The 24403-nt window shown below is 45.7% G+C and overlaps 1 protein-coding gene across 1 annotated transcript in view; it reads right to left on the minus strand.

The window, feature by feature from the left end:
- The window catches only part of SATB2 (SATB homeobox 2), a 107350-nt gene that overhangs the window by 20370 nt on the left and 62577 nt on the right, over nucleotides 1-24403 (minus strand). Inside the window, exons 7-9 of the mRNA XM_008940947.1 lie at nucleotides 17488-17700; nucleotides 12734-12889; nucleotides 1734-1931 (exon numbers count right to left, since the gene is read on the minus strand). Of these exons, the coding sequence (XP_008939195.1) occupies nucleotides 1734-1931; nucleotides 12734-12889; nucleotides 17488-17700 (567 nt within the window). The remainder of the gene's footprint in view (nucleotides 1-1733; nucleotides 1932-12733; nucleotides 12890-17487; nucleotides 17701-24403) is intronic.

Below are 24403 nucleotides of genomic sequence, written 5' to 3' on the forward strand. Positions count from 1 at the left end.
ACGCAGAGAAGTGATGAGCAGAAGGCTCTGGAAAGTAGGCTAGTCATCAAGGTCACCCACAAGAGCTCAGGGAAACTTCTTCCAACTGTCCCTTAGAGGATATTCCTACTTGCTGTGGGCACCACAACTGGGTTAGTATATTCAAATCTACACAGGTCTAGTCATCTTCCAACATTAGCTTAGCCTTTCACCCTTTTACAGCTCCTTGCCTCCAGGATCCCACAAATTTTGGGGAACATGGAAGACAAAGCTTGAAACGTTAATTACTTAGAGTCCTTCCCCTGCTTTATAGCTCTGAGAATCTGAACACCAGGAAATGCATTTTTCTCTTCTAAGCAAGGACTGAATGGAAAGCAAGGAGGAAGCTGGTAGCAGAAGAGACAAAGGAGCGTGAACTAGGTAATAATTAATCTTGGTGAGACCAGTGTGTTTCAGAAAGGGCAGGACTACAAGACAGAAAAACCTCCCATCTTCAGAAAAAGGTGACTAGATACTTGGCAGCAACAGAACAAGACCAGTGACAAAGAATAGAGGCTGAATGCCAAGGTTCACAGCAAGAGTAGCAGAGTAGAGCAAGCCACCATCAAACAACAACAGGGAGAGCAAAGGAAGCAGGAGGAGCTGTGAGATCATCAGAGAGAAACGCGGCGTGGATGACTCTCTGAGAGTGGTCACACAATGGGATCAGGTGAATGGCACCGAGTGCCAGTGGCAATCCAAAAGGATGCTCTGCTGTGGGAGGTGTTACCTCGGCTTTTTAGACTGAAAAAACAACTCCTGAGTCTCTCCTGACCATCATCAGAAGTCTGGGTTTGTGAGATGCATCACTAGTTATTAGGAATACACATGGGGCTGATTTCTGACTGAAGATGGAACTGGAAAGATGAAAAATTTCGTAGTACTTTCATGTCATTTTCCCTACTCATATTAGCATCTATTTCTTGTTCTATTAGGACCTGAGACGAGGATAGAACAAAGGTGCACAAACCATAAATTCCTATTAGTCACAAGGTTGTAGAGAGGAGCAAAACAGTCCTGAGGGGGCTGTAAAATAAGAGACTCTTCCGTGCAAAATACTCATCATTGTCATTTTAGGCATACTTTTAAATTTCAGTGAGTAAATAAAAAACACTGCAAATTACACTCTTAAAAGCCCTTCGTTACCCATGTATGGACAAACTTCCTTTCTCACTCTCCTGCTTTTCCTGAAGTGTTATCTGGCTCCATCAAACAAAAGCAAATGTTTGGCTGCAGTTACTTGTTGGCCACCGTTTGAGAGTGGGTATCAGGCGTGCTCAGGTTCTGTGATGAGTGAGTGACCAAGTCCCCACTCCTGCTTCCCAAATAACCACACACTTCTTGCTGTGCCTGAGGAACACATTTGTACTCTTCTACATGTTGGCAGCTGTAGACAGCTGAATTGTGTTTCAGCCACAACACAACTACACAATCACAGTGTCAGTACCACTGCCCTTGCTGTTGTTGGTGGCATGGATTGTCACACCCCTTCTCTTCAACCGCTGACATGCACCTGCAGACGCTCACGAGTGCTGCAAGGCACACACAGTGAGCTCTGAACCTGAGAGCTGTGCCTGGCACGTGGCCCTACAGATGAGTGAGCGCTGCTGTATCTCAAACCGTACAGCAGAAGGAAGCTGCAACCGGTGGCTTCTCTCTCCCTCGGGGAGCCGTTCCCCCCCTGCAGCCCCCGAGAAGGGAGGCAGCGCTCTGACCTGCACGGGCTCGGGAGGCAGCTGCACAACGTGCTGCATGCGCTCGCTGTGGTGGTGCCGGGACTCCTCCTCGTAGATGACGTCCCGCTCGTGCTGGGGCAGGCTCAGGAAGCGGCGGATGGTGCAGAGGTTCTCCCACAGCGTGCGGTTTTCGGGGCTGGGGTTTTCCTTCCAGCGAAGCAGCTCACACAGCCAGCCCTGCAACGGGAGGGTCCACACAGTTACCTCAACAAGCACCAAGGAACCAGATGTGAGTGGAAGGTCACCTAGACTTAAAGCACTGTGCTGCAGGTTTTGCTGTTTTCATCTCAGACACAATACCCCCTATCCTCAGCTGCACTTTGGTCTCTACAAATCCTTCACACATTCTGTTTCCTCCAAGCTGGAGAAACAGACACAACCAGTAATGCTTAACAGGAATAAGGAAGCACAACATCTTGCCCCCTCTCATTATCATATCATGTATAAAATGCCTGGATATAAATATTTTTCCTATAGAAAACCAGAGCTAAAAAAAGGTACATCTCCACTTCCAACTCAAAGCCCCTCTATTCCTTCATTCAAGCAAAAGAAAATGAGACATAACTCCTGAGACTTGCCACCAACCCTCATACTAAGGGTTGCAGCTGCAGGACCAGAAATTCAACCACTCCTGAAAATGTTCAGAAGAACATTTCAAGTTCATTTTCCAACATCACCACATAAAGACCTCTGATCTGCTGTGTCTATGTTGCATTGACTCCCCAAGCTCTGATCCTCACTAAAATTTCACAGCTTTAAATAATCAAATGGCCACCTAGAAGATGCAACCTCACAGAAGGGGTATCCTCTAGTGCCTAGCACAAAAGCAAGCAGAGTCCTGCAGAAGTTACTAGAGAGATCACAATTCTAGGTGAAGGTAGTTCTAAACCTAACCACAGATCATAATAACAGCAGATTTTATTCCTGCTGTATTGGTTTAAGGTTAGTTTGAAATTCCTTCAAAGAGTTACACTGTATGAAATCCTGCAGGACCTCTCCACACAGGCTGAGTGCTCAGACCCCTGGAGCAGAAATCACCAGCTCTTCAGAAGAAGAATCCACTCCAAAACACAAAGCCAACCAGAGAGCACAATGGCAGTGGCTGAGCAGGTGAGGACAGCCCTGCGACGTTGAGCCTGTGTGGTGGTGGCTCTGTGACCTGTCATCCCCAGCAGGTTTACCCAGGGATGGTGGCTGCTGCTGCCCCTGCCCAGGGTGGGGCACACAGCCAGACGGCAGCCGGCCACGCCGGGGGCTGGGGACAGCGACTCCCCTCCAGCGAGGAGATGCAAATGACAGCTTCTGAGAAGATAATGCTGAGGATGCTGTCAACGCGCCTTGCTGACTCCTGTCACAATATTTTACCTAGTAGCTTTGTAACCCATCATTTCCGAGCTGCAGCTCGGCATTTTGACACCATTTTGACAGGCACCTTACAATACCTAAGTGATAGCTCCATCGACGTTAAAAATGTCTGGTTCGAGAAGTAGCCAAAACTGTATTTTTCTAGACAGCAACTCGAGCAGGTTGGATCAGTCAGGTTCATTACCAGCCCACGTGGGTTTTTTTGGGTACTGCTTTTTTTGTGTAACAACTTGTAAGCCATTGACAACTTTTACCGTGCGCTCTAAACCCCGTATATAATATCATAAGCCGTTGTTTGTCTTACTCTCCGCTGTGTCTTCTGCCTTCACCCCCCCAAAAAAGGCAAGATTTGATTATCTCCGCTGCATCAGCCAAGACAGCAACACCAGCTGTTCTCATTGTGCAGCCTCTTCCTCACGGCCTACATGTTAATAACCTGATCATTCCATTTTCTCCTTCAACTGCCGGCTGCAGCACAGCGAAGAGACAAAAACCCAGGCCCATCTGCAGCAGCTGTAGGCACTGAACTGTGAAGCCACTAGGGATTTATAAACTAATCTGTAACACAACACTGCCTTGTTTTTACAAGTGAGAGGCCACATTTGCGCAGACCTGATCTTTTCTTGCAATAAACTAGGAGGGTTGGGTGTGTGTGTGCGTGTGTCCAAGGATGAAAACAAGATATCTAACCATCTACTTGGGGAAGAAAAAAATCTGCATTATGTTTTCAAAGTGTTTTGGCTCCCGTTTGGGTAATCTCTCAGCCAGGTGATGTCTGCACTTTAATGTGGTTTAGCCACACACATCCCTTGCCCTCAGCTCTCCTCCTGCCCTTTCCTCCACTCAGAACACCCCCCTTGAAACTTTCTTTTAGAAAAAAAGACAGGAAGACAATCTCCCAGCTCCACAGTGTTTTCTCAGGGGTTCCTCCACACAAAGGAAATAATTTTTGAAATGGAAAATAAACCATCTGTGGAAAAAAATAAGCTCCTGTTCCTCCCTGCTTTCAGTGATCTGAGCAAGTCTCCAACGGAACTCTTTCAAATGTTTCAAGCAGGTATGTTCAACATCTCCCAAGGGATGCTGCAGCACGAAGACCAACCATTTAACAGAACCCACGCACAAAACCCTGCACCTGGTGGAGCTGGAGCCCCATCAGGAAAGGCCAGGGGAGGATGGCTCCCAGGGTGCTGGGTGCTGCGTGTGCCCAGCTCTGGCAGGGCCAGGGCAGGGCTCGGCAGGGCCACCTCCCCTTCCCAGTGGTGGCCTGGCCAGCCCGCTGGCGACTGCTGCATTTTGATTTATCTGTCCCGTTATAATCAGCACTCATTACAATCACTTAGAGCAACACTACAGGCCTCATTATGGCCTAGGCACTTGCTGCCATTAGTCTTTAAGAAGGATAGCGCTCAATTTGCCTGGCAACATGCGAGGTCCTGACCTTGGAGCTATTAGGGAAAAGATTAGACTGCAGTGTGACCATGTGTGCAGACATGAGCAAACCAAATTAATTTCTGGCAAAGGGAGGCACCAGGCAAAGACCCCGCCATCCTGAGGACACCTGAGAACTTCTCCATTCCCCAAAGGAGATAAGCTAATGGCACGTTTAAAGGAGCCTGGTTCTGAAGGTGAAGCACATCCGTGGTATTTAGAGAGATATTAATCCAGTTTCCCCACAAAGTATTTGCTTGGCTGATCAGATTAAGGGATCTAGCCTTCAACAGCACACCCCCACCACAGCAGGCCCCAAGAAATCTGTGATACTTCACAGCCTCAGACATATTGCACCATGTGTACCCAGCTGCTACAATAATTAGCTTATGAATGTATCAGCTGGTTCTGTGATTTTTATAAATAATAACTAACCTACAGAGCAGAAAGATTTTCATGAGCCTAATAATAGCAAGAAATTGCAAGGTGCGCCTAACTCTGTCACTGTGCTAAATGCCCTGTCTTCCCTCACGTTGTCCAGGGCTGCATCTCCCCCAGCACCCTTTATAAATATTTATTTTTGCACCAGCAAGGGCAATGGATTTGTGGCAGCTTTCCTCACAACCGCCACAACTCGCTCACCCCCCCACGTACACACGCTTACCCACTGTGTGCCTGTGTACACTTCTCTGCATCAAATCTGGCCTTTCGCTGCTCTTTTCCTACCCTTCCTTGATTTATTCAGGTATTCATCCTCTCCCCCATCCATTCAAGACTCTGATTAGGTGCTAGATCGCTCAGGCTAACACCCAGAAAACAGTGCTGCAGCTTCGCCACGCGTTCTGTACGATTACAACTGCCTTCCCCAGGCGGAGAGGAGAAGTCTGCATCAGATTTTTAAAATTATTTATTTAGATAATCTTAGCACGCCATCCAAGAAAGTTTTGCAGTACCAGGAAAAAAAAAAAAAAAGTGTAAATGTCAAATAAAACAGTGACAGATGACAGTATTCTCTATTGAATAGCACCGTTTCTTCGTGCATGTTCAATGAGAACTCATGAATTATTAATATGCAAATCTCCTTTTTCTGTTAAAAATCTCAACTTGGGGGTTTTTTGGTTGCAATTTTTTTTATTTTCTTTTATTTATTTCTTTGGGTCTGTGTACGTTACACAGAGCTTTCCAGGAGAGCTATTTCGTTTAAGAACTGCTAACATCCAGAAATTCTTGGAGCTACAGTCATTCACAGTGAATTTGCATCTATAGCTACATTTATTGGCATGAAGAAGTAAAAGTGAGGAAGGAGATGCTACCTCACAACCTTTTCCCCCAGCTCATCCACAACATCAGATGATAAACCCAGATGAAGTAAATCCAACCACTGTGAACGTATTCTGAAAATCTAACAAATAACAAATCCTTCCCCAGATCCCTGAGATGCTGTTTGTGATCCTGCCTCCCCTGCACATCTCAAGCCTCACTCCACTGCACAAACAGCCCCCCTCACTGCCACACAGTCACCAGGAGAGTTCTAGTGTCAATATGGGTGGCAGAATCTGGCCCTCAAAGTCAGCTTCTATGGTTCTCAAATGGGAATGTCTTCCATTAAAAAGAAGAGGAGGCAAAACAGCACAATTAAAGGATGCTTTTGGCTCTATAGTCAGGCACACCCAGTGCTTGTGGTTTCAAGGAATTCTGCTCTGAACTTCCTTCATTTCACCCCAAAACTTCTAAAGGCATCGTGGATGCAGCCCAATTTAGCTCATTAAAGAGAGCTGCAGAGAAGTGCTGGCCTCTATTTTTGTTGTTCTCATGAGACAAGATAAACATTTTCTAAGCATTTTATTTGATAAAACAAATAATATCATATTAATGTCCTATTTTTAACCTCTCTCTCTGTCTCCTAATCAAATACATTTCCACATAGTTAAGCAAACAACAACAAAAATCTGCAGGAAGCCAGCCATTCCCATTGTGCTTTTATGCTGTTAAAGAAACAACGTGCTTACTGCACCAAAGCCTTGGCCTTGGTACACTCCAACCCCCTGAGGGACAGTTCACTGGTGCAGCAGCAGAGAGCCATGTTCTCTGTCACTCATCCCTGAGCCCTCTTTAGCAGCTTGACCCTTTCACTTTTGCTAGACTTAACCTGGAGCAGGGGAAGCTCCCCCAGCAGCCAGAGGTATCCAACTACAACAAGGTCGGGTTTTCCAGCACTCACTGAAGCTATGCACAAACATCCTGGCCCCCAGAGCTGCTTCCTGCAGATCTGCTGACTTGCAGTCAGCCAAGAACCAAATTTGAAATTAAGGACAAGAAGGCATGTGGGAAGAGTTCATGCTCAGCTATGCTGGGGCTAAAGGCCTGGCCTTACACTTCGAGCAGCATCTGCCCTGAAAGCTGCCACAGGAGGTGGCCCTTGGGTGTCCAGTCACTTAGTCACAGGCAATCTTTCTGCTCAGGCTGGACCAAGAGGCACGTCCAGTCTCCATAAAACTGTGACTAACCTGACCTTGTGCTTACACTGGAACTAATAATGATAATAATACAGTTGGTTTTCTGAGCTGACATTTTCTAGGGTTCCCAGCGAAAGCATGAGTAGGCAAACCAAGTTTTTAGTAAGAGTGATTCAGGAAAAAAAAAATCTCAAAAATAAATGTAAAAAGGCCGTTTCCTCACCCACATCATCAGTGCAGAAAATGTCAACATATGTGACAAAAGGAAAAAAAAGCAGCAATGATTGACGCAAGTCCTGAAAGATTAGGAAAGAACTGTGCTGTGTTCCCAGAGGAAGCTCCCTTTCCACATGGGATCACCCGAGTCCTCTGGACAAACTTCCTCAGCCTCTCCTCCCTCTGCTCAGTTTGGGACTCTGCAGTGCGAAATGAGCCAGATAATATTCAGCTCTTGTTCCTTAGTCGCCAAACTCTCTTTCCATGAATCCAATAAGTGTCTATTAAAATAAATAAACCCCCTAATGATTCAAGATAACCTAATCAAGAAAGCTGAAATGGATAAAAGACTAACTGTAATGGAGAGTTCTGTCATGGCTTCAATGAATTCTTGATGAGGGCCGGGGGAGGGGGACTGAACCTGAGAAGCTTTACTTGGAGCATTTTGATACAGTTCAAGGTTAATCACTCAATAGCCTGGATTTTCTGAACTGCTCAGTACTTTTTCTCCCCCAGAAATTCAACACAAAATGCAAAACCTTTCCATGAAGCCCAGTTTCTCACTAGCCTCATGAAACACAAAACAATTAAAAAAAATGAATGAGGTACATGAACCCTGATGTATGTTATATTCATGGGAACACTGAAGTCTGCTCACAGCTCTTGGCCTCAGAGAGAAGGATGCTGTGCACTCAGAGTATTTCCAGCCTGCCAAGTCCAAACTAGCTTCTCCCCACGCTGGAGAGGAAGTGTGGGCTTGTGGTTAGGGCAAGCAGCCCGTCATCAGCTCCCAAGTCTGCCAAGGACTTCCTGAGCAAAGCCCCAGTTCCACAACTGTCTCTGCTTCGCTCAGCCGCTGCCCTGGGTGGCAGTCACAGTGTGGCAAAGCCTCTGAAAAAGAAGCTAACGTCCAAAGGTGCTTCAAAGAAATTTCCAGTTCAGTCAAGGAGAGACGTGACTTTCTGTACCTCCTCCATACATATAAAGAACATCAAATTACCAGCACAATAGGTGTGGCCCGGCTGTAGAGACAGGCACTGTCATGAAGGCCCCGAGAGAGAAGGCATCCGACCATATCAAATTAGTATAAGGGAATCTAAGTTGGAAAGGACAAAATGAGGGGTGTCTACAGCTAACCTTGCCTGAGTGACACTGTTCACCCCTCTCACAGTACCTCGACTTCCTTCTTGAAGCACAGGCAGGAAATGAAGACATGGGCAGGTGGCCGTGGTGCTGAGACCCATCCAGCACGGGCTCCTGCTGCAGGGCTAACCAGAGAACAGGCTCCCAGGCAGTCCTGGAAATGAGGTGGGGATCTCAACGTGAAAAAGACAAGTCAGAGGAAAGGAGAGGAACTGTTGTAGTGATTTCTATCCATAGCCCTTAACCTGAAGGTTTCTCTTAACCTGAAGGGCCTCAACTGAAAGGCTGTTCTGTCCCCAGACTCCACCCCTCTGGCAAGTGGGTGTTTTGGTTTTTTTTTTTTTTTCATTTTTCAATAGGTTAAAGACACAACTCAGAGTCTGAGCTTTGCCAGCCTAACATTTTTTCAGATGTTGCTCCATGGGGTCTCTGCTTTACTGTGGTGCAACTGGAACAAATTTCAGTTCCTTGAGGAACAATTTAACTTTCAAGGGCTTACTTTTCGTCTTCACTGGATTGGTGAAGGTCAAACCCTTCCATTTATCCTGCCTGAGGCAGAGCCCCAGCAGCACGTGCCCTGTTTCCCCAGTCTGACTAAGGAGAGTCTTTTGTCCTGGGAGAACTGCAGGAAGTTCTGTCTCCATGTTCATACAAATTTTGCCCACTCTCAGACCATCAACAAGAGCTCCAGCCAGCTATGCTTGCTATTTATTTTGATAGCTACTGTTTAGTATGAACAGAACTATAAAAAGGAAAAAAAAAAAAGGTCTGCTGAGCACAGCACAGCCTCTGCTGGGACTCTCACTAGCAGAGGTCAGAAAGGTGATGCTGCTGTAGAGTATTACAGAAGTGCTGGCACATGGTCACAGAGGAAATGGTTTTCCTGATCTCGTACTGCAGAGCAGTTGCAGAACTGGATGTAGAAGCCAGTTTTTGGGACCGACGGTCCAAATCTGCAGCAACCCAAGGTGAAAGTCTCTGTCTGTCCCACTGCCCAGCTCTGGAGACACAGAGGCCATCCAAATCTGTCTGAAATGGCACGCTGGAAATCCATCTCCTTGTGAATGAAATATAACCAGGAACGCCCAAAGCACAGATTGGAAACCAAACCCTGGTGTTCTGGCCACACTCAGAAACACTCCCAGTGTGGTCATACAGGTCCCAGGGTTAGGGTTTAGCCATTTAAAGGATGAAGGGCACTGGCAGGTGGCACTGCCACAGAATCGTGCTGTCCAGCGGGTACTTCACTACCAGCTGACAACTGAAGTAGGATGACAGCTCTGGAGCCTGTGTTTGCAGGGCACTGAGCCCCTCAGCTCCTCCCGACTTCAAAAACACACAGGGACGCACAGCACTTCACAAACAAGACTGAAAATGTCTAGATATAAATTGCAAGGAATAAAACGCACATTAAGGTAAGTCAATGTCTAAAATGAATGGCTTGAGATCTCTCTGAAGGTGGATCCCCTTAAAGAAGTCACACCATACTACCTTGGTATCTTTGAGACCCTGTTCCTTGCTTTTATGCTGACTTCTGAGATGTGTGATTGGTAACCTCGGTTTCTAGGAGGTGCCCTTCAGTTGCTGAACTGAGACTCTGCCATGACTTAAGCACAAAGATGGCTACTTGTTAAATTAGAGGTCAGTTAGCTTCACCAGTAGATGATACCGCTTGCAATAACTGTTCTCAGTGGGTACCACTCTTCCTGTACGAAGAGAGAAGATGAAATGAGGCCTCCATTGGCTCTGGATGCTCTCTCGGGTGCATGACACACAGCCCTGTGTATAAAATGTCAAAACAGCCCTGTCGGAGATTCACTGGCTGCTAAAAACTGTGAAGATCTCACAGCACCGTGGATTGCTGTTGACAGAACAGCAGCGACCAACATAACACATGCCTTGTTAGCAAACTGGAAGCCTCTCAGTAGTCTGGGGTGAGGGAATAATAGAGGAAGCCAATGCAACGCAAGCCAGGCCTGTGGAGAACAGCAAGTGAATGAACCTTGGCGGAGAGTCCAGGCAAACCCTCAGCCTAGTGCTTTTTTCCCCTCTTTCAAACTCTCTCTTCTGCAAACACGGGCAGTTTTCAATGAGTGCTTCCCACCATGTGACTCAGCTGCTGAAGTCAGCAACGTCTTCGCTCAAAATGCCCACGACTGGCACAAGGGGCCTGCACAAAGCACTCAGGCAGCCCCACTGCTGGTTTCAGACCAGCTGGACCTCAGGCAACACGCCGACCGTCCCTCCACGCCAGAGGCTCCCCCGGACACAAGAGCCACGTCCTTGCTTTTGGCACTCCCTGCTCCTGGGCACAGGGCACCCCAGGCAGCAGCGGGACGTCGCAGGCATGGCAAGCCAGGCCAGGGGCAGGCATGCAGGTGGGTTCGGGGCAGGGGGAGGCCCCGTGCAGCCATAGTTCTTGGCTATGGCTTCTCTGTGCCTGCCTTCCAGTGCCCCCACAAACCACTTTCATGCTCCAGCAGCGTGCTATGACATCTCAGCATGGTGAATGCTGGGTCATCCCAGGGAGCCAGTATTGCTTTGGCAGGGCCGTGAAACAAAAGAAACATCAGCCTCAGAAACACTCCTCTGTTCACTGCTGCTGAAGAAACAAAACGTTTACGTGCAGTAACTGCCTTAAACAATAACATTTGTGGATCCTGTTCTTAACCTTCTGCACCTGGCTCTCCAAACCCACCCTGTTCTTTTTCCATGTGGAAGTCCACGGAGCTTATTTTTGTTTTGGTGCTGGTGTGTGATGCTGCCAGGGAAGCGCACTCGAGCTGGCACAGACCGAAGCTGGTGAGCCACCCAAATTATTGTTGGGTGGTTCAGTCCCTCTCTATTTCAAGAAGCCTCTGGGTATAATGACAGGAAGCTTGCAGGCAATTTTAAGCCAAACCTCAGAGAGGCTGGCATTCTGTCTGTGTTAAATACTCCTCATTAAAAGCTGTCCAGTCCGGATTCTGGGTGGAACTTTGATATCTGCATGGAGTAAAGAATAAGGGGCACGTTTGCAAAATCAATTGTGCAGTTTTTATATTTACTGCACGTTTACCACATATGTCATTTATTACACAGTGGAAAACCGTTAAATGCACAGTAGTTGTGCCAAGTGGCATTATGCTTTTAACAGCTTTATTCATTTAACAGCTCCAGTTCTCATTATATTTTGCCATGTGGTACGTAAGATTTTTATGCATTTAACAGTTTAAGAGGGTTCCATGGTATTTTCCTTTTATGTATTTCATACTGTGCCTGGGATTTTTTTGAGGGTAGAGGGGTTGTGGACTATAACCCCTGTACCCTGACAAAAGAAAGCAAAAGGCAAAGAAAATGAATGATTACACGAAGAAGGAAAAATGAACCAGACCTCCACGTGTCAGGGCATAAATACCTGCAACAAGGACAAGGCTCTCCCATGTGCTCTGATACCCTTTGATGCATTGTTTATATGCCTTTCAACCTCTTATTTTACATCTGCTTTCATGACTGCAGTGTTGTTTCCCTGAACAGAGGAAAAGAAAGTATGTATTTTCCAGAGTGCAGGCATCTAGATATTTCTATCCCACTCTATCATTGTCACAGAAACATTTGTGCATTTGTGTGTCCTAGCACAACTGAGTAATTTCATCCAGGATCAGAAGCAGCCCTTTTCACTGAGTAAACAATTCCTTCCAGCACTCTCCAGTCCACTCGCTGCCCTTCCTACAAAATATTCTGTCTGTCCTCCTTTCCACAAAACTCCTTCTGGTACGTTATATTTTTTTAAAGAGTTGGATGAAATTTTTAAATTAATGGATTCTCTTCGAGAACTTCACCCCGACCTGCATGCATTTTTTACAGCCAGGGTAGAAATTAATCCAGGAATACTCACTGCAGTGCCCCCTCACGCCTTTTTGTAAAAATGATTTGGTTTGATGAGAATTATCCACATGGCAATACCGTATGCAGCACATACAACATGGGAAAAAAAGGAAACTAATCTGCAGTTTCTCATTGCCTTAATCACTCAGGAAAACAATTCCTTTACCTGCCAAAGGAGAAATTTTGAAAGGCCCTTGTCCCACTAGAAGCTGCATAAGTTATGTATCACAGGTAGGAAAAGACATGCGTGTTTGCACCAAAGGGAAGAAGCAGCTTGGCTGTGAGCTGATCCTTCCCTCAGCCTACTTTAAAAGGGAAAAGGAAACCACTTAAGCAGGCGAAAGCCAAAAATACGACAGGTTCTCCAGAGATGAAGATTATTATTATCGTAGGAGCAGATGTATTTTTATTGGTGGGAGGAGAAGACAGGTCCAGTTCCAATCCCAGAGCCCGCTTTAAAAACAAAAGCCCCAGAACAATGAAATCCCCTCTACCACTCACCTGACTTTTATTGGCAGCCACTTTGGCAAAGAGAGCTTGAGATACCTTGGCCCTTTTCATCTCCTGTTGGATCTCGTCGTAAATGGCAGCTGTGATGTTGACGTTGGCGCCGTCCGCCTTAATGGGGAGGTCTGTTGTTGGTGTCGAGGTTTTGGCCTACCAAGAGACCATGAAAATAATAATTAAAAAAGTGCTGCTTTCAGCCCAGCCATCTGTGCAGAAATTATCAAAGGATTTCAGTCAGCTGATGCCAAACTGCATTAGCTACAGAGGGACACTTCCTGTCCATTATTCTAATCAGGTTAATTGTGATTGGAAATAATTGCAGTGCATTCCTATAGGACATGCAAGGCCCTGTCAGCTCTCCCCCTCTCCCTCTCCCAGCATGTTTATTGAGCAGCTCAACAACAGGATAGGTATCCGGGGCACTGGGCTGCAGGCAGTTGCTGAAGTTGGCTTTGCCAGCTAGCTAGCACCAGCTTCTACCTTCTCCCTCCTCTCTAAAAGTGGCCTACACCTTGGAGGAAGAGCCAATTCTCCCAGAAAAAATGAGTAAATGGGTAGAGGTCTCTAAATAATAAATTATTACTCAATTTAATGCACTCCCTCAAGCCTCCCTCATCCTTTATTAAAACTATATGTATGTCATTTGAGTATGTATGGTTTCCCAGTCTTATCATCATTATGCTAGCCAGACAGTCACCTAATTTCACCTAGGAAATCAGTGGAAATGAAAAAAAAAAAAAAAATCATTTCACAAAGCTGGGCTTTGGCATGCCTTTGATGTGCTGCCCTCATTCTCCTAAACTCATATTGAGATTTTGTGTATTCCACAGCACTCGTTTTAATTGAATGATTTCCCATCAGCTTCTGTGACAAATGAAGGACAATAAGGGACGCTGCCAGTACTTTCCCCAGGCTGGACTACCCCTACAAGGCTTCTACCAGTGCAGTTCAGCAGACTGCTGCAAGGCTCCTCTCTCAGAGCCCCTTGGCCGTGGCGGTGCCCAGGACGCAGCGGCAGGGCCGACGCTCGCCGGGTGCTCCCAGCACCAGCAGCCCCTTGGGAAGACAGATCCCAGCTGCTTTCCTGAGCCCAAGAAGAGATACCAGGGCTAATCATCGTCCCTCTTACACCTTTTAAGGGAAACATCTATGTTACTGATACAAAACTCTCTGTTGGCTTTTGAGTCTTAGGAAACAACAACCTAGATGGCAAAGCTCCCACTTCCCGATCCAGGCCTCCCGTAAGCCCTGGTGGCACTCAGATATTTGGCCCAAGTATAAACCTTTTCAGCTGGCTCCTGGTTTTGTGCCAGAGTTAAAGCCTGCTAGAGTACATCTAATGTTAATTTTTGACTAGGCAGACATGCCCAAATGCCTATTTGTTAATGGGTGGTTAACTAGGCAAAACCAAACCTTCTGAATTTCTTCTGTTTTGCGGTCCTCCAAATCCTCCTCTCCCCAATGTCTTTTTTTTGTATCACATTAATAACAGAGCCAAAATTCAATCAACACAACAATCTAGACTAATTACTCCTCCTACTGCTTCCAGATAGGGCCTTAACCTGTATCTTCTCCCTTTTGTGCCCTCAAAGTTCAACAGGCACTCTTCCACGCTTGTTTCCTGCCTCTTGAAGGCAGGACCCATGCAGAAAGTGCCTAAGATTTCCCTGTTCCTGCTAAGGCTGGACCCCTGCATTCAGCTGGGACAGACCAGAGCCACCTGCACCCCGTGAGACCAGTGCATCACCATTCACAGGGCATGAACACATGCAGGGTACAGCCCAATGGGTGGACCAAAAGGGACACCACGCTCTGAAATTCAGTGTTCACACAGAGATGAGATTTAGGGAAATTGTGGGAAATAAAAGAAAACAACAGAGAACATGGGAAGGAAGAGGACTGTCAAGTCTGTCAGGATTCATTTAACAGAGCTTAATTTTACCAAAGGCCTTGCAGTGCTTTGATGGGTATAAAAAAAAGCCTTCCCAGTTGCTGGAGTATTTGGCTACCACAGCAGCTGAGGTCACCATGGCCTCAAAGGCCAATACAGAGGCCTGAGAACCTGGGAAGTATTAACACGTAAAAGAAAGATTTAAAATATAGCTCTGTCCTACACAGGTCTCTTACGCTGCTAGCTCCACAGCCACATGTCCAAAAAAAGCCTGCCTTCCACACCCTGAAAGCTGGGCCATTTTTTATTTCATCACCAAAATAGGTGAGCAAGTACCAAGCCAAAATATTGCAGTCACTAAAATATAGGATCTTTTGTTAGAGGCCTAGATTTAAAACCGATTGTGATCTTAAGGAGTTTGCAAGTATTGAAATGTCTCATTGCAAGCAGTGGGGAAAAAAGAAAAAGAAGTGGTTGCAACCAGAGTGCCAGAGGGCTCAAACTCAGCCCTTACTACTGGTCCTCCACGTGCATACAACAACCGCCAACAGCCCAGAGCCTCGTCCCCGCAGCACTCCCACTGGTTTGCCCTTCTCACCTCGGGGCAGGTCCCGAGCAGGGGACACCCTGTGAGGGGCGAGTGGGGCCGGCTCAGAGTCAGGGAGAGCAGAGACGGGTCCTTCTGGGTGCCCTACACCTGCCTGGGGGGCTGCCCCAGCACCAGCACTCCACAGGTCTCTGCCAGCGCCGTCCTCCCACCCAGCAGCTCAAGCACCATCCCCACCAGCGCTGCTGCAGAGGAGCCGTATCTATGGAAACCAGGCTGCCCAATGCCATCCCACCATCTTCTCGGGCACCTCGTGACTCCCGAAGGGAAGCACAGTTCCTGCCGGGAGCACAGCTCCCGTCGCTGCTGCCCCAAAGCACCCTGCTCCGGGGCAGGCGACGCCGCTGCCCGGGGCGGGGAGGCTGCGGGGCCGCCACTCGCCTCCTCACAGCTAACACCGGGCATATGGGGAAGCAGAGGAGCCGTGCTGCCTGCCCAGGAGCTGGGAAGCAGCCTCATTTGCAGAGGTGTCCAACTTGTCAAAACAGCACCTGTGCTGACTGCTGCTGGCCCTCTGAGGGCTGGGGAAACGGCATCCGCGGGCACAAGGCGAGCACGGGGTACACAAACCTTTGTGTGTTGTTTTTGTTGGCTAAAAAGCTCATCGTATTCTGCTGGATTCCTCCAGCTGAATTAAGGCAAGAACAGGCTGCTTTATACTTCTAGAGTATGTTTTCCTAGCTATGCTTAGCTCTTAAAAAGGCAGGCAAAATTTCCATTATTTTCGACTAGAACATGGAATAATGCCATATTTCAACTGAGGAATGAGATGGGGGTCAACAGACCAAATTTTTAGATTCAATCTCTAGATTGCCTCTAAACTCCCCATTTCCTTCTGCTTCCTTCATATTTTATTCTAGTTGCAAAGTCTATTGCAATAAATATAAGTAGGAATAAGCTAATTCTGAAATACAAATGTAGAAAGTGGATACACTACTTAAACCTTAAAATGTTTGCTTTACAGTTTTACTTTCACCAAAAGGTAACTAAAAAAGTTAAGAGGTATACAATGAATTTCCCATGTAATAAAAATTCACCAGCAAATATGAGTCGGTGAGATATGGTTGCTTTCAGTGAAAACCTCCTTCACATCATGTATTGTGGTGAAGTGCAACCAAATGCTTGGGTTAAACTGAACAAGCTCAACAGTTTCTACAAAATCAGCACACCTTCCTCAAGGATGATCAGTCTCCATGTAAAACTATGCCATCCCCTCCAATGCTTGCTTACTTTTAGCAGCTGTGGCTAAGGAATTCAGTATGAGATGTGCTCAGTAGTACTATTATAAGCACAGCTGACACAGCCCAAGACACTGCAGATGATATGACTGTGAAAGCACTGAAGCAGGGGGGTTATATGGACCCATTTACTAAAGATCAAGAGAAGTGCTAGAACTGACCAGTCATCTCTGCACAGTTAGAGATTTCAAACTCACGTTAGGCAAATGTCATAACAGGAGTTAATCATCACGTCTCTGCAAGCAAGCTCTCTCTTTCTCAGAATGTCTCTCTGGGATGGTAAGTAGTTGGGTAAAAGAGGGGATGGCTCTTACAGTGTAGTATGGGGATGTTCTTTCTTGGTGCAAAGAACTGCCAGCCCCGGGAAGTGGGTGGCAACAGCACGTTAATAAACACGTGAAGTTAAGTCAACGAGATGACAGCTGATTTGGAGCTATAAAGCATCATCTTCCTTCCCAGCACCCAGCCCATCTCTGCTTTCTGTACTTCAAATAATTACTCGTGCAAACGTCTAACTCAAGGACTGTGATTTCCTATGCAGAATATAGGGCACAGTGATTTCTAGCAACATCTCTCCAATTCACTGCCGACCTTTGTTCGCTACACACTTCTTATTGCAACATATATAAATGACTCCACAAGCCTAGAAATTTCCTGTGATCAGCAGAACGTAAGGGACACAGACAAAAAGTTCCATGCACTGTCTTTCTGTAACATATTCTATATGAGCCATTTAGTGGGTATGTATCAACAGCCCGTATATAATGCCCACATACAGTCTTTCAGGCACTAATGTTACACACTTTTTTGCATTTATGACATTGATTAAAGCTAGAATCATCATCACAATGTGTTGCTGAAATCCACTAAACCGCTTTTAATAGCTACTCCAAAACATTACAAAAGAACTTCCACAACTCTCCTGGGCAAGGGGAACAAGAGACAGGGGAAGGGTGAAGAGGTCCCTGGAATGATCCACAGAACAAACAGGTAACAAGGGATTGCATCTTACCTGGGGGGTTCTGGAGGAGCTTGGGCTGCTGGCAGCTGAGGATACCATGCTCACGTTGGGGTTCATACTTCTCTCTCTCTCGTCCTGATAGATACGATCCCGCTCCGAGTCAGGCAAGTTGAGGAAATTCTGCATTGCCCTTAAGTTTACCAGGAGGGACTGGGAAGCTGTCCTAGGGTCTTCTTCTTTACGCAGGATCTCTGACAACAAGCCCTGGAACAAAAAATTAAAAAAAAAAAAAAAGCCCAGTCATGTGTTTGTTTAGTTTTTTTTTTCAAATTTGTTCAGTGTAACCAGCTGGGTTGCAATACTGAGAACCTACACCAGAATCTCATGGGCTCTCCCAGAGGGGATATTTTGTAGGAAAGTGTTTGTCTTCTGGGGGCTGGGGTTTATTTTGGGACTGTCCTATTCTGGCACTGTAATAAGCTTCTGAGTATGGAGATGCTGGATAGGATGGTAGGTGCACTGGGTAGAAGAATCTGCAGCTACCACCAGGTGCTTGCTGCAAATATTTTAGGAGCTGTTAGATATCTCTCTCTTTCTTTTTACTTGAAGCTGGGAACACTTGGCAATCCTGTTCATCTTTGACAAATCTGTCAAGGTTGGTAAATTTAGTTTTGACATTTAAGCAGTGCAGGAGGCTTATAAAGAAAAATGTTTGCCTGTTTTTTGATGTTGTAGTCCGTTCATTTTGGTTTGGACCGTAATTTCTGAGAGGAGAAAAATGGTGCAGTAATAAAGCCTCAGAATCTAGCTTTAGGGATTTAACCTGTTCTTTCATGCCTCATTTTAAAATACCACAGGCTCCACATTGCAACCATGAATGTACCTCATATTCATCTAGTTTTCACAAAAGCCATTATTCCAGGAGGTAACCAGCACAGAACGTCCAAAGAAAAGGGGAGGGGGGGAAGAGTTGGAGATATGAAAATGTAATTAAAAGAGGTTTAAATCTAACGATGGGATTAAATTTATACATAACTGTACACACCCAACAGTTCCACAGGTTATCTAGAAGTTAAAGGCACAACACACAAGCCTGGACCAGGGCCTACAGGAACTACCAGGACACAGCGTGTGCCACCAGCTGCCACCAGGCACCTCCTCACACATGACACTTCACACTTGGGCATCTCACTCCAAAAAGCAGCATCAGCAACTTCCTGCACTCCAGCTGTTCAAATGAACTGGTGAGCAAAGAAGCAGAGAGGGATCATTTCTCCCCATTGAGACTACTGACAGCTTAGGAAACAGTGGTCAGAGGCCTGTTACTTCAAAAAGCTGTTCTTGGTATTTATTATGTTCCTGACAAGGCCAACAGACCAGCAAATGATCTACCTGTATCTGCATTTATCTGCTATTAAATACCAACCTTAAAACACATCCATGAAAGCTCTACCTAAGCAGCTTTTACACCAGAAGTGCTCAAAACAAGCTCCACGTATAACCTGAAGGTAGGCTGCACACAGCTCCATCCTTCCAGCTCCTCATCTACATAATCAAGCTAAGAGATTCCCAATTGCATTTTCCTGCAATTATCAGAGTAGTTACCAGAAGGACTGGAGCTGGGAATGGAGCCATGGTGGGGCCCTCCATTCAGAAATGGAATGGGAGAGAGAAGCCAGCTAGTGACAAAGGTATACACTGGCAGCAAGTTTGAAGAAGGGGAAATGCTGGGCTGGCCTCTGGTTTTCTCTGTGACCTCAACACAACTGCATGCTCACACTTGGCTTCTTCCTCAGGGTTTATCACACCTCAGAGAAGATTTTGAAAAGCTTTCCCAAGTTTGCCAGGCTCTCAGGCTGAGGGAGATTAATCAAAAAAGGGCATTACAGAAGCCTGAAGCCATGACTTAAATGATTCCAAGATAGATACAGCAAGTCCCTGTTGTCCCTGTTGTAATTTTCCCTTAAAATCAGTGGGAAATTCTCCAAATGCAGTAAATAAATGAAATATCCGTTCAACATATTCTCTAAATTCTTCATTTCCTGCGTCTTTTAAAGGATACATAACTTCCTTTTTTTAAAGAAAAGATCAACTTCAAAAACTAATGAGTTGAGGTTGAAAGAAAGGTATCTGAATGCTGCTGAAGCTGACTCTAAGCTTTTTCTCCCTCCCATCTTAGCCTGGCTAAATTTATGGCCCAATTTCAAAAATGGAGAGCAGAAACATATGTGAAAGCATGCCAGCAATTACTTCTCCGTGCAGTCCTTGACTCCTTATGTAAATCAGAGGCTCCCAGGTACAAGGGGTTTGGTCATGGCACTAAGAGGTTATCTCACTGCCTCAGACACCAACTTTTGCGCTTGGAGGCTCTGACTGATCACCAGAAAGAGCACATCACGGGCCAGACTCAGTGGTTTGGAACCCCAGCCTTAGCCTCTTGCTCCCACAAGGGTCTTGTCCCTGCTCCAGGATGTGGCAGGATTTGCAGGGCTGCTGTGCAGCCCCGGGGCCGGGCTCCGCCCGCAGGGAGAGAACCTGGTTGCACAGAGGGTTCCTCTGCAGCTCCTCCCGGGGCTTTGGCAGCTTGGGAGCTATGTAAACAGCAGGACAGATCATAAGAAAACTGACTCAGAGGGAAAAATCTCCTGTCCTCCTGCAACTGAAGATAAACAAGGCTGGTAAACAACAGTGGCTAGATAGCCGAGTGATAGCGTAGGACAATAAAATAAAGTATCTTGAGAGCAATAACGTTTACAATAATGTAATTCTGAGCTACTGAAGTATACACTAACTAACCAGTGAGCAACATTATAAAAATAAAGTGATATTAAATAATCTGTTCAGCCTTTTTGTCACCTGTAACAAATTAGGCTTTCAATATGCAAAACATCTTCCTTCCAGAAAAACAAATGATCATGATTTCATTTAATTGTAATTTAATGAGGCATAATGTATTTTTTAAAATGATATACACCAGGTGTGTGGTGAGGAAACTGGCCCAGCCAGACAAACCCTACTGTTTCTATTTTTGAGAAAAGCCTAAAGCCAGCCAGGGACTGTTTTCATTTCTGCAAATTATGTTTCTGCTGGAGGGGGTGAGGGAGGGAAACCCGCAGCATTCGTACATTTGCTATAAAATTCCAATGGCTAAATTAGCTCATTCTGACTTACTTACATCTCGCATATTAAAAATAAAATAAATTTTAAAATTGGCAGTTTGCAGAGTAACCAACTCTGCAAACCTAAAAGAAGATCTTCAGGGACTAGAAAGTCTCAAACAGATTTTAAATAGCCAAACAGATCTTCTATACCGAACACAGCTTGCAGAATACATTTTAGGACATGTAGTTTGATAACAGCTTTGCTTTTCCACCCCTGTGCATCATTTTTAAGCCAGTTGCTAAAGAGGCAACTGATGAAAAGTTTGATGTCCACACAGGCTGTGCTCACATATAAGGTGTGCACTCACCCCTAGAGGAGGACGCTGTGCAGGGACAGTTTGGTTTACCCTTGGAACTTGCACCATTTTTAAAATTACACAGTGGATCCATAACTGACTTTAAAAAAAAAAGATACCAGCAGTGGAGAAAGGAGCCCATGTCCAATCAAAATAACAAAGTCACTGTATATATTTAAGGTAGGAGTAATTTTGACATTTTTTTCAAACTATCTGAAACGTTCAAGCCAGCACAGTCACTGTCGTGGGGGTTTGCTTTGCAGTCATTCTATGAACCCTGTTTGTGAAGTCATTTCTTTTAGTTTTATTAACTACAGGATTTCCAGGACAAACAACCCAAACCTCACGGGCAAGAAACCTTTTTTTAGCCAACGTCTGCAAGATGATGCAGTATAACATAGAGCAAATGTTATTCAAACTGACTCCTGCATTGGAAGGACCAACTGACCAGCCTTCAAGGCCAACAGCAAGGCTTGACCAAAGCCCACAGGTGAGTTGAAGCCTTTCTGCCTTCTTCCTGAAGGACTCTGGCTCAGGCCTGGAAAGGGTGTAAAGGAGATCTCAGTGGGACAGTAGACTGCACTACCAGTGACAGAGTGCAGGACAGTTTTGCAATCAGAGCTGTTCAAAAGCAGCCTGGATGGGGTGAGAAGGTCGTGCTGGAGTGTAGCCCAGACACCAGAATCCTGGGGATAGAGGAGGATGAGGGCCGTCAGGCAGCAGGAGACTCACAAGCACTAGCCAGGATCTCATATGCATCAGGTCCAGTAACTTGGCCAAGAGCTGTGCTCCCCCTCACACAGATCTGAGCAATGTGCCTATGAGAGCAGCCCTTGAGGTTAAAAAGGTTCAAACCAGGCTTTGGACAACCGAATCACTGGCCAAGGCAAAAACTTAAGTAAACCCAACTAATGTGCTAAACCCCAGTTTTTATGTTCTGTATAAGGAGATTATATATATGAAGGATTAAAAAAGCATAAACACTTTTTTCATGCTTTTGGTTTATTTGTGCCTCTCCGTACTTTGGCTGTTGCCAAAAGCAACAGAGAAAATGCTGAAATACTAGAAAAATGTTGCTCCTGTAGTACTTAAAGCTCCAAGTACTTTAAGCCCTATACTTGTAACTGACAGTCTCAATAGAAAAGCTATTCTGCTTCCCATCTGGTATAGATGCAGCTCTGAGCACGATCAGAAGACGTAGGGATCTACTCAAATCCAACCTCTGAATCTTAAAGATAAGTGATGCAAACCTGTCCCCTCTCAGCACCCCAGTTCTGCACCCAAAGCCTGTTCCCAGCATGGAAGGCAGCACCCAGGGAACTCCTGGTTAGCTGCTTATTTGTCCTGAACCACACCAACATCATAGATTCAGCACACAACAACAAACTTGATTTTGCCAAGCTAAAATGACCGTTTATATTCGAAATTGCCTACTACTTGCTAGAGCAGGCAGGTCAGGGGAGCTCTGCAGCTGAAGCACAAACTTCTCATAACTCTCTGAGGAAACAAAGCAGTGTTTTGCAGGCTTTTATGTCATCTCTTTGCCTCTCTGCATTTACTCCAGGTCCCACCTACAATATTGTCTTCTGAATAAGATACGTTCAACAATTCTAAAAATATTTCTCTTTGCCTCTAAGCATACAGCACTTGACAAGAACCTCTACATGAAGTACTTGTAGGCTCCTTAGGACTCAAGCTCGTTTTCAAACGCTCACTGCTTTGTTTTCATTCCCTTGCATCTCTTCCTAATTCCAGCTAGGATATGAAGCGAAGTGCGGGAAGTCTCTCAGAAATGCTTATCCTGGCAATGTGTCCAGCCCAATTTCGCTGAGCAAAATTGCTTTAGATAATCACTGGAAATTTTGGAGTGGTTAGCCAAACCAAGCACCTTCATATCCATCCCGTCACAGTTTCCATCGGGCAAAACTATTTGCACCCTCTCTGCACCAACTCTTCAGTCTCAATGGGCAAATGGAGCACATGTTTGTGCCAGTCCATATGAACTTTAGAATTCAAAAGACTTTGACTGCGTTTCCCCCCAGTGTAGCTGAATGCATCACATCAGCTCCTCATTTACAAGAAATCTCCTGATCTCTAGATTCACTGCTTACAGCCAGAGTATGAGCCTCGTCCTTAAACTCATTTAACTAATGCTAAAATACAAATATCTCAGGAGAGAGCTGCTTCGGCACAAAGCATTTAGCAGCTGATTTGAATAAAACTTATACAGGGTGCAACAATGACAATTTGATTTTTATTATTAAAAATGAAGTGTTTAAATCCTCGAAGAAAATGCCTTTATTGCATTAGTTTAATAAAGCCTCTTTTTTATTATGGTATCTCTTTTTATGAGGGAAGACAAGATGTGTGTGTGGAGCAGAATATGGATGCATGGGGGAAAGGAGGCAGGGAAAGACCGACCACCTGCAGCCACAAAGTGCCACCATTTACATCACACGTGGCCCAAACCTTTACAGTGAAATACGCCAGAAAATGAGCAAGATGCACAGCTTGTGCACGCTCTGTACATCCCTGCATTTGCTTCCAAGGCTCAGGACTCCTGTGCATCAGCTGAGCAGGCAGCAGCCGCCTCCTCCAAGCACACATTCTGAAAGCCTGACTCACATGCTACTTAAGATCTTTTCATTCAGCCTATTGAATACAATTAAGTTAATTGAAACTGAAATTTTGGGCAGTGCAAAACCCACTGTTGGAACAAATATCCCATGTACCAAAAATCTGCAATTTATTAAATTAAGCACTTCCCTTACAGACTGCCTTCTTTCCTGTGAGTACAACAGAACACTGCTTGTGCCACATTACACACAAGAATAAAACAAGCAGGCAGCATGAAAGGGTTTCATGCAATAAGAGAGAGTTTTCTATGGGGAGAAAAAAACAACAAAATGCCCCCCAAAACCAAAACCAGAACCCTTGCTAATTGAAAGACTGTGCACAACAGGGCAGACACCATAGTGATGAATGCAGCATGACTGTCTCACTAGATACCAGGCAGAAAATTGAAGCTGCTTGTCTTCCTCTCACTTAAATTAAAGGGAAAATTATTTGCAAAAGGAATTCTGTTCAGGATTTGGTTCACAAGCAAGTAGAGGTAGAAGAGTTAGTTATTTCAGCAAACCATATTTCTATTCATAAAGCCTTGTAGAGGACCCTTTTCTGACCCCACTTCAGTATGGGGGAATTTTGCCCAAGACAGCAGAATCAGCTATAAATGAGGAGTCACCACCCACCTTCTTCCTTGCCTGCCTCCAAAGCCTTTCTTTGGAGCCTCCTTACCAATCACCCTCCTGCTCTCAGAGTCCCCAGCCCCTCCCTAACTGACCAGTGACATCTCTGCATGCCACAGAAGCGTTACATCCCCCTTGCTCCTTGGAGGAGCCTGGGCCTGTCCACAGTCCCACCAGAAGCTGGGACACCACCCAGTAGTGACCCTTCATCTCCCTACGCCTCACTCCACTCCTGAAGCCAAGGTGTGCCTGAATCCCTTGA

Source organism: Merops nubicus, unplaced genomic scaffold, assembly GCF_000691845.1.
Source record: "Merops nubicus isolate BGI_N331 unplaced genomic scaffold, ASM69184v1 scaffold18615, whole genome shotgun sequence".
NCBI classification, from domain to species: domain Eukaryota; kingdom Metazoa; phylum Chordata; class Aves; order Coraciiformes; family Meropidae; genus Merops; species Merops nubicus.